The 10,945-nt window shown below is 33.3% G+C and overlaps 2 protein-coding genes across 2 annotated transcripts; both read left to right on the forward strand.

Moving 5' to 3' along the window:
* Positions 1 to 4,835: 4,835 nt before the first annotated feature.
* Positions 4,836 to 7,268, forward strand: LOC25499599 (60S ribosomal protein L18-3). The gene is made up of 5 exons (XM_013594911.3): positions 4,836 to 4,969; positions 5,065 to 5,154; positions 5,267 to 5,395; positions 5,944 to 6,126; positions 6,874 to 7,268. Exons 1-5 carry the CDS (start codon positions 4,967 to 4,969, stop codon positions 7,033 to 7,035), a joined length of 567 nt encoding a protein of 188 aa, XP_013450365.1. The 5' UTR covers positions 4,836 to 4,966; the 3' UTR covers positions 7,036 to 7,268.
* Positions 7,269 to 9,139: 1,871 nt separating this feature from the next.
* LOC25499601 (kunitz type trypsin inhibitor 104-like) lies at positions 9,140 to 10,206 on the forward strand. Its single transcript, XM_013594912.3, has one exon. The coding sequence runs from the start codon at positions 9,300 to 9,302 to the stop codon at positions 9,903 to 9,905; it is 606 nt and encodes a 201-aa protein (XP_013450366.1). The 5' UTR covers positions 9,140 to 9,299; the 3' UTR covers positions 9,906 to 10,206.
* Positions 10,207 to 10,945: the final 739 nt, after the last annotated feature.

Here is a 10,945-nt window from a genome sequence, read left to right on the forward strand (position 1 = left end):
GTCCCTGTAAGATGAATGAACTGAAAGAGATGCTCACTTATATCATAAGGTTCGACGCCTGAAACACCAATCCACGACCTGAGATGCCGCCATAAAACCCCATAGCACTCGCAATGAATAAACAAATGAGACACTGATTCGTCGTGACCGCAACCGGCACCACACCCAGCCTCCTCGGCACTAAGCAAACCTCTTATGACAAAATTATTCTTGGTTGGTAACCTGTCACGCAACAATCTCCAAGCAAAAATAGACACCTTCAGCGGTACCTGATTATGTCAAGCAAGCCAACATCTGTAGGTTCGATCGGAGTCGTCAAAATGTGGTAGACACCACTGACAGTGTAACCCCCTTGGATATATGGGATCCACTGCCACATGTCAGAAAAATCAGCCTGCAAAACAAAATCATTAAGAAGACTCTTACACTCCACCACCAACTCCTCCTCCCACGCCCACAATCTCCTCCTCCAACTCCATGCCGCTCCCCCGTCCTCCCATCCAAGATTAAACATGTCGGCCACCGTACATAGTTTATTATTCGATAAATGATAAGCACAACGCATAATATATGTAAGATTTGAGGTTCAAAATTCGGCCACCGTAAAAAAATTAATTTTTTGATTATTTAATTTGGTCCAAATTGACTACCTTAAAAGTAGAGACGAGTATTCACTTAAAAGTCGATTTTTAATTATTACTCTCTATTTCAAAATAATAGTCTTTTAAGGTTTGTGCATAATTGATTAATTGTGTTGATTTTAATGATAAAATATGTATCTTTTCTTAAAGTACATTGTTAATGTTCTCGTAAGCTTAACTCAGCTGGTAGGGACAATGCATAAATATATGCAAAGTCCGAGGTTCAAATCCCGACCACCACAAAAAAAAAAAAAGTGCATTGTCAATTGCAGTTAGTGAAATAATTAAGTTTAATGAAATTGAATGAATAAGGGTATAATATTATTGGCTTAATTGCACTTTTGGCCCTTATCTTTTCAAAAGTTGCGATTTTGGCCCCCTTACTAATTAAAATACAAAACAGTCTCCTATGTATTAGATCTTTGACAGTTTTGGCCTCCAAGACCACTTTTGACTTAGTCTTCGCTGACGTGACACCCACAATGGTCGACACGTGGCACCTCACTTAAGGGATGTGGGTGCCACGTCAGCGAAGACTATAACAAACTTTGTGTTCTTTCCACAGTGGTCGACACGTGGCACCTCACTTAAGGGATGTGGGTGCCACTCAGCGAAGACTATAACAAACTTTGTGTTCTTTCCATTTAGAGTCCGTTTGTTACAGTTTTTTTAAGAAAAAATCATTTTTTTTTATAAAATAATTATCAATTTTAAGAGTTTTGCATCCGTTTGTTACAATTTTTTTAAAAAATCAGAATCTAAAAACAGCTTCAAATGAGAAGCTGTTAAGAGGAGATTGTCAAAAAATAGATTTTTTTTAGAGGAGAGAGAAATTATGAATTAAAAGATTGAAATAGTTTTGTATCAAAAATATCTCTTTTATATAGTTGTATCCAAACAAACTAAATTATTTGTTTTAAAAAAGTGATTTTTATTACGGTAAACAAACACAAAATAGATTCTAATTTTTCATAAAATCTCTAAAATATAATCTCTATATTATTTTATGTCAAAATCACTTTTATTTTAATATGTAACAAACTAGCCCTTAATCTATCATAAAATTTACTTCTTTGTTTATAAGTAAACCTATGTGATTCAATTAAAACAAAACTTTGATTATAATATATTTGTTTTGTATCTTAAACCTTGAGACAAACTCAACAAGGGATTCTGTCTTCTAAAATTTAATTCTAATAATCCTATTTCAAAAGTCCCAAATATTTGATTTTAAGCTCCAAAAAACGTATAATAAATCTAATATTTTTACTGTACGTGGTTATTTCTAAAATATCAACTTCATATTAATTTCTAGAATATCATATCTATATTGTTACATCCCTTGTTAATATCATAACTTTTCCAACAAAAAAAAAAAAAGGTGTCCCTGCTTACTTTGTAAAATTACATGTGGTTGTTGCATCAACTCCATCTATTCAAAAAATAAAAATAAAAAATTCTCACTTGTTTGCGCTGGATTGTTTTGTTTGTCAAAAACCAATAGCATATGCATAAAAAAAATAAATCATAACTTGTTTTGTTTCGGTTGTATCATTTCTTCACGTCCCTCCTTGTTCAGCTCTTTCTTTATCAACTTTAGGATGAAGTTTGTTAGACGATAAATCAACGAAGTTGCACATGCTCATAAAGGAGAAGTTATGTTACTATCTAATTCCGTTATTTATTTTAATATATCCGAATGTATTGAATCTCTTATTATTAATAAAATGTTATAATCATATTTCCCTCAACAAAGAAAAAAACTTACTCGTCTCTTTCTACATAAACATTTTACAAAAATTGTGGTATTAAAAAAGTTGTTACAGTAATAAATTCATCTGAAATATGTGTAATTGTTATTAAATTATCATCGTATATAAATGCATTCAATATTATTGTGCAAACATTTGAAGAAAAATTGATAGTATTACCAAGAAGTATATTTTAAAAAAATAAAAGTATCTAACAATTTATAGCGAGTATTATATTCGGCGTGAGTTTTTTTTTTTTTAAGGTAGTGTGTCGAATGATTGACACATCAATATGTAGTGTGGTATAAATGATAAATATGAAGTTGTTTGGATATATTGGGAGAGGTTTACAAAAATTGATTTTAATTAGTTATTTTGAACAAAAATAACTATCGACTCATTCAACAAAATATTTGTTTATCTCGTTCAATTTCAAGTTGTTGCTGTTCTTTTTTATCATCAAATTTCAAGTTGTTGTTGTTACTGCTAGTTGATATAATCCTGGTTTTAATTTTACCATAAGGAAGAAGTTCCGTCAATATTGACATTTTTTATATGTGTAGGGGAGATGTTCAAACTCTAAATTTTGTATTTATTCATCTTAAGACATAAAATTATGACCATTAAACTACTAAAAGAAAATGTTGAATAGATAAAAAGAATCAATAAGCGACCGAGATAAAATCATATTTTTGTAAAAATAGTTAGGAGAGAAACATAGGAACGTATTTTTTGCTGCGAATGTCATCTTCTATGAGGAAGATGCTCTACCACAATTCTACATACATCTCTATTGATTTTCCTCTATATATCTTTTTGCCATACTAACATTTGAAGCCTCCTAAAGCAGCTGCGTAACAGTATACTTCAAAGGCTAGATTAGAAGCGTGATTTTTTCTCACCACACCAAGGCCTGCACAATAGATAAAATGATGGGAAAACAAAAATTGCCTACCGGTAAAGTGATGCTTGATTATAGTCCACATATGCAATTCCTTCTAACAATTAACAAAACGAGAGCATTCAAGGAAAGTGTGCAACTTATCATCAAAACTCCCATGACACATAACACACTCGGGGCAGTAGGCTGCATATACTGCGTTGACCAGATCCAAGGGTCTGACCTGATGCCATTTCCTTCACCAATTTCCCACGTATATCTAAAGGACAACGGCGATACAATACTCCAAATACTTCTCTATGTGTAACAGATCGAGGTTGTCCTCCAAAAAGCCGCTTCTTGAAAAATATTTATCTCTAAGAACTCCAGTGAGGAGAGATGAAGAGATTGTGACATGACTGAGTTTCCACCCTTGTTAACCTTAACATGGCAAGGTAAAAACCTTCAAAGTCCCATAAATTTAGCCCGCCATGATATTTGTTTGTCGCTCTATCCTACCTTAACCTCAAGGTTATGACCACCATTTTTTTGGTATTCCAACATAGGGAATTTAACATGAGCTCAATTTCCTCACCCAAAGTAGTAGGGAGAAGAAAAACACCCATAAAACAAGATGAGATGACTTACTAATACTTTCATAAAAACTAATTATTTACTTACTATCGAGAAGGATCCAGAATTCCATGTTGAATGTTCTTTCATATACAATCATTAACGAAAGCAAACATAGACCTCTTGTCCCTACCCATCATGATGGAAGTAATGCCAAAATATTTACCTCGATCCATAACCTAAATGACTCCTACAGGATAAGTGACGTTTGAACGACTAAAAGAAATAGCGTATTTTTGGTAATTGATATTTTGGGCGCTTACACCTTCATAATTACGGGTATATACTTTAGAATAATGGTTTCATCTATAGCGTCCGTGACAGGCTTAAATATATATAAAAATATAAAATACATCAAAGATTATAGAGTGGTGTCATGCAACATGGATTTAATTTAAATTTTATTGGTTATATAAATATCAATTTTTAAACTTTTGTTTTTTGAGTCAGTTCTTGAACATAACATTCGAGTTTTTGGACAAAAAGTAAAGAGTATTTGATTGCTGATATCAAATGTTAGTAATTACTTCATCGCTTTTTGCACAACAACATAAAAAAGGTTAAACGATGCATTTGTATTTACCAATCAAACTACTCTCTCCATAAAAAAAATATAATCATAATCTTCAGGTTAGTGTTTTGAAAATTTGTTCAGTTATAAGTACATATTACTCTTTTTTTTTTTTGGTCAGGTAGCCTAGTGGCTAGAATTCATCTTATAAGTGGGGTGTCCGGGGTTCGAACCCCGGCCCCTGCATATAATAATGCATTGTCCTACTAACTGAGCTATGCTCACGGGACGGATATATTACTCATTTTATTATGCCTAAAACGTGACTCTGGATGTTACTAGATAAAACTAAGGCGTAAGTAGAAAAATATAATAAATTGAGAAATAATGGGCTTAAGTCCACTAAAAAAACAAAGGGTCTTATGTAAGAAAAACGGGTCATGGATACGATCCATCATCGGCGAAAAATCCAAATAAATAAACTCACCTGACCTAAACAAAACCCTAGCCCCATTTCACTCGTTCGGCCGCAGCTTGAAGCTTCTTCACCATGGTACGTTCTTCATCTACAATCCCCATCGGCGCCACCATTTCCTCTAACTAACTCCGACAACCTCTCATCTCACTTCTCTTTATCTCTTATCGCAGGGTATCGATTTGAAGGCAGGAGGTAAGTCCAAGAAGACTAAACGTACAGCACCAAAATCCAATGATATCTACCTCAAGCTTCTCGTTAAGGTAAACCTTCATGCATTTTCTACTGTTACTTCACTTGTTACTGTGATTCTGAATAATGGATTTGTATTTGAATCGTATTGTTTTTTTTTTTTGTTTGTTATGTGTTTTTCAGCTATACCGTTTCCTTGTTCGAAGGACTGAAAGTAATTTCAATAAGGTTATCCTTAAGAGGCTTTTCATGAGCAAAGTCAACAAGCCACCTTTATCACTGTCTAGGTTGATTCGTTACACCAAAGGAAAGGTATATAATCGCTTAATTAAGTGCGAATCATGTTACTGTTTATTTTATAAGCTGTTTTTATAACAAAGGTTAACATAAAGTCAATTTTTTCGTAAGTTATAAGTTGTTTTCTTAAAGTTAGCATTTAGACTTCTGAAAATGTGATGCAATAGCTTATAAAAATGGGCCCAGTCTGCACTAGTCATGATATAAATTATTTTCGTGTATTGTTTTCATAAGTTATCTCCAAGAACTTGCAAAATTAAGCTGAAAACAGCTTATCAACAATGTCAGAAGCTGTTGTCACAAGTTTTTCCAAACAATCACACAGTACTTGTGTATGTTGACGATTAGATCAAATAAGCGAATCCAAACAGGCCCATGTTACAGGCTGTTTTTACAAATTCTTCTAAGATGTTTTTCATCTGCACATATGCTTTTAGATACGTTCAATTTAGCTAAATCCAACCAGGTTTTAATTGGTTGACGAAGAGATAGCATTGATATTTAAAATAATTATTAAATATAATCATATTGTTTACTTTATTTTTCTTTCTTTCTGGTATTAGGAGGGTAAGATTGCTGTAGTTGTTGGTGCCGTGACAGATGATATTAGGGTTTATGAAGTACCTGCAATTAAGGTAACTGCTCTAAGGTTCACCGAAAAGGCCAGGGCTAGAATTGAGAAGGCTGGTGGGGAGTGCCTCACCTTTGATCAGCTGGCTCTTAGAGCTCCTTTAGGCCAGAACACGGTATGTATTTTAATACTACTCTTGTTTGCTTATTGTTATTCTAAGTGTTATAATTTTATAAAAATTGCAGTAATTTTATAAATTTGGAAGTTGGCTTTAGTTCATGTGTGCAAAGATTATAAGTTTTTAACAGTCTTCTCTTTCAAACCAAACTTCATGTAGAACTTCTTTTTTTCTTTTGTCTAACAGCTGGCTCTTAGAGCTTCTTTTTTCACTGTCCTTTCATTTATAGACATTTAGCAATTGTGTTTTTTTAGTAGATCATTTGTGAGAAGTCATGTTTTCACTGCTATCTTATTGTCACCTTTATGAAAGTCAAAATGAATAGAATGATAAATGTGTAGGAATCCTGTGTTTTTGTTTTACTTTGTTTTGAAATACTGGTCAACGCTGTTACTTGCGGTTACTTCACTTTCTTTATAATTTCACCATATGTTCTTGTTTATTTTCACCTTATAACAGTTATACTACCTGTTCCAATACAGCCTATTAAATAATATGCTTACCACAAATCTAGTGTACTTCCTGTTTTAATTTTGCATTAGTATGTATTATTTGTTTATCGACTTTTATACCTATCGATTGTGGCAAATTACAACAATTTTGGTTATTGCTTCTTTTCTGTTCCTAGTTTTGTTACAACTTTAGGAGGAAGGATAAAATTATCTAGTTTCATATTCCACTCTTTGCAAATTAAGACAACATACATAGGAGGAATGACATTTTTTTTTTGTATTAATGTTTCAGGTTCTTCTTAGAGGTCCCAAAAATGCTCGTGAGGCTGTCAAGCACTTCGGACGAGCTCCTGGTGTGCCACACAGCAACACTAAGCCCTATGTCCGTGGGAAAAAATCACGAAAGGTTGAAGCCGCTAGAGGAAAAAGGAAGAGCAGAGGCTTTAAAGTTTGAGTTTTGGTCTCAAACATCAATGCCCTTTCCCATTATCATATCTCATTATCATTGTTCTGTATTGTTTTGTTTTCTCCCTTTGTGGTGTCTTGAACAATTTGTTTTGTTTTTAGCGTCCTTCTCCCCCAAGTGGAAAAGGAATGAATGGATCGGCTTTCGAACAATTTTGATTTAGAACAAACTTTCCTGTTAACTTTAGACAATCAATGAGTAACCTGTTGTTCTACAGTTTACATTCTTGTGCCCTCATAGTGTTGGGAAGGGGGAGTTGAACTTGAAGCAGGGTACAGTTTCTGAGTTTAAATTGGTAGGATAAATATAAATTTAATTGCCTATATTGCGTTTAAAGAGAAATTTTATACCTCATTAGTGGTTAGTTTTATAGTGGATACTACATTAAGGGTATTTTTTGAACACTTTTTGTTGTTAAGAGGTTACAATTTGAGTTTAATATCATTTCAAAACTCATTTGAAACACAGTATGAACAAAAAAGGTAGATCAAATAGCTGCAATCAATATCCCATTTGCAGTGAAAACTTTATATGATGCATTGAGTTTTGTTGACGATAATATCGATATAAATTTTTTGTTTGCAATGTTCCCCTACGTTGTTTACTGAAAACGTAAGGAGACATACAGGCTTGTGTTTTTGTGGAGTTTGTTTTCGCATCAAACTGTCTTAAGGATACATTGCTGAAAGATTGAATGAGATTATGTTTGTGGGCATCGGGTTAGGGATTTATGAAATTTTGATTTAACAAAATTCTGAGAATTTCAGCATTTTTGATCTTATTTCAAATTTTAGAAGCCGAAATGTTGATGATTTCTTTTTTTGTTTATAAAATCTAAAAACTATTAGAACCTAAAAAAAACACAATTCAAACATAAAAGGTATGAACAAATGCAAACTGACCAAGTTAATGTCTCAAATGCGATGTATTCAAACAATTAAACTTGAAATATGTCAAAATTTAGCAAGATTTGGATTTGTGGTTGAGTAATAAGAGCATCCACGATGGAGACATCAATTTTTGGGGTCTTAAATGGATCTCACGCGTACACATCACTTAATAGTAGATGCTCTTATAACTTTAAATGGGACCCACTAATCAACTATCAATAACTTTATATCACTACATTTTAATTTTTTAATATTAAAAGCGTGCGCGCCCTGTTTAAAGTTGGGGGTCTTAAATAATACCTTGGGTCTTATAAAACCTTGAAAAATAAATCATCTCAATGGGGGTACCTATTGTGCAGAATTTTTTTGGAGGTCTTATAAGACCTGGGGTCTTATTTAAGACCCCCACTTTTAATCGGGTCCCTCACTCTTTTAATATTAAAAAATTGAAGTGTAATGATATCCAGTTGTTGATAGTTGATTAGTGGGTCTCATTTAAGAAATTTTTGTGAGATGCTGGGTTGGAGATATTGAGTTCTTATTAGGTACTACCGTTAAAAAATTATAAATGAGTGATGTGTACATTTGAGACCCATTTAAGAACCCAGAAATAAATATCTCCATTGTGGATGCTCTAAGTGGTTCCAATACTCATTAGTTTTTTTGGTAGAATTCCCAATACTCATTAGTCAATAAGCAATAAGTGTTTTCTCAAAAAAAAAAAAAAAAAAAGTGCTAGCAGTTGAAAAATAAATATTATCGTTTTGGTTTTTTCAGTTAACTTTATCGCAAATTTAAAATCAGGAAATGACATTTCTGCTTGAAACGAGACGACAGGAGCTGTGCCTTAGCTTTGCTTCCACTTTGATTGCATTAAACTACAAAATGCAATATTATCATACTTTTAAGGATACAATACCTATCCAAGAAATGCAACATTTTTCTACAATTATTTATGAATTTACGGACAGTATGGAGAAATGAAACAGACAAATGTGTTTTAACTAGCTTCTGGTGGATTTTGGTCGCTATACGCAACGATTCCAACTAAGAAAAAATTCACCATTCCACCCAATCAAAATCTTGCGATCAAAACAAAGTAACATATAATGCTTATAATTTTATTCATCCATTCCCAAGATTGATTAGCTAATTAGAAAATTCATGTAAATTAATAATTTGGATTTTTGTTCATTCATCAATTATTATACATTGCATGGTAACATGATCAATTCAATCCTCTATAAATACCTTGCATGGCAAGAAACATTATAAACACAGAACCACTAAAGACTCTTATATTGTAAGATAGCCTTCAAAGAGAGGTTATTAATTACATTCATACATAACTAATTAACAACCATGACTACTAGATCCTTCACGGTAATCATTGTTGCTCATGTGTGTGTCTTCATGATCACAACATCAATAGCTCAGTTGGTCATAGACACGAATGGTGAACCAGTTGAGGCCGGTGACGAATACTTCATCAGGCCTATAATCACAGGCAACGGAGGAACTACATTAGTCACCAGAAATGGATCATGTCCTTTGGATGTCGGTCTTGAACAGAATTCTGACTTGCCAGGTTTGATTGCTGTATTCACACCTTTTTCTTCCGATCACGATGACGAAGATGTGAGGCTTAGTAGAGACTTGAGAGTCCAATTCCTAGCTTCAAATTGTGGGCAGTCATCAGAATGGAGATTAGGCGAGAGGGACGCAACGAGTGGTAGGAGGCTTATTACCACCGGAAGAGATGATGGTACAGTTGGATCATTTGGTAACTTCTTTAGGATTGTGCAGAGCCAAACTCTTGGTATCTATAACATCCAATGGTGCCCTAGAGAAGTGTGCCCTAGCTGTTGGTTTGAATGTGGGACTATTGGTATTATTCGTGAGAATGGCAAGAGTTTATTGGCCCTTGATGGGGGTGATGCCCTCCCTGTTGTGTTCCAGAAAGAATGATTATTAGCAGGATGGTTAAGTTTATTCAATTTGTGTGGTGTGTTTATGTACTCTAGCTTGTTGCTTTCTTGTTTACCAATAAATACGGAACAGTCGTTCATTTCAATTAATAATATTAAGAAATAAAGAGAGGGTTACATGTATTCAAATGGTTGTGTATATTTTCTTTACCAAGGAGAAGCTGTTGTCACTTTTTAATTCATGTAGAATCATCGATACCCCGTTAATTTTGTTTGATACAGGTACTCAAGTTAGTTGGATGAATCAAAATTTGTCATATGTCAGATTAATATATAAAGAGTACGTCCTTCCTCTCAAAACACTAACCACCTTCTACAACCCCATACAGAAATCAACCAACACTAATCTTTTCTACATCTCCTCGACAAGTTAGATATTTAGACTACCACTTTCTCTCCTTTTTTCCACCATTGTAGACCACGAAACTATCACCAATGAACTCTTTCTCATCTACAAAAAGCCTAACATCTAATTGATTAAAGAATTACAAATGCACAATTTATTCAAATAACTCATAAACTATGCTAAACCATATGATAACTAAAATAATTTACATTCAAATCGGAGCAAAACTTAAAAATCAAGCTCAAACTCAATTTCTCATATTAAATCAAACTCATAGGACTTGAAATACGACGAGCTTATACTCTAGTTTTGTACTGTGAATCATCATGGGAATACTGAATAATTTTGAAGTGTTAGTCTATAGATCACCTATTAAATTGATTAATTGGAGTTCGCTCTCATTCTTTATACTTTTCACAAGTTTTTATTTTTATTTTTATTTTTTTATTTTTTTTTATTTTTAAATATACAAAGTTCACAAGCATGCTTTCTCTTTTAACATTAGACGAGGAAACTTGAAAAATGTGCCTCTAGCATGTGATGCTCCCGGGTTAAGAGTCCTTCTAGTTAAGAGTCTATACATGAGTGAATCTGAAATGGATTACAAAGCATTCATAAAGCAAGATGAATATCACATTTTTAAGTTAAAAAGTTGAAGGGAAGGGCCGAAGGGG

The sequence above is a fragment of the Medicago truncatula genome, chromosome 7 (genome assembly GCF_003473485.1).
Source record: "Medicago truncatula cultivar Jemalong A17 chromosome 7, MtrunA17r5.0-ANR, whole genome shotgun sequence".
Taxonomy (NCBI): Eukaryota; Viridiplantae; Streptophyta; class Magnoliopsida; order Fabales; family Fabaceae; genus Medicago; species Medicago truncatula.

What these genes read in the sequence shown, in the direction of transcription:
- LOC25499599 (XM_013594911.3), top strand. An exon ending in ACCTCAAGCTTCTCGTTAAG is followed by an intron (nt 5,155 to 5,266) that starts GTAAACCTTCAT and finishes TGTGTTTTTCAG; the next exon opens with CTATACCGTTTCCTTGTTCG. An exon ending in CTCCTTTAGGCCAGAACACG is followed by an intron (nt 6,127 to 6,873) that starts GTATGTATTTTA and finishes TTAATGTTTCAG; the next exon opens with GTTCTTCTTAGAGGTCCCAA.
- LOC25499601 (XM_013594912.3), top strand. Translation starts at nt 9,300, where the DNA reads ATGACTACTAGATCCTTCACGGTAATCATTGTTGCTCATGTGTGTGTC.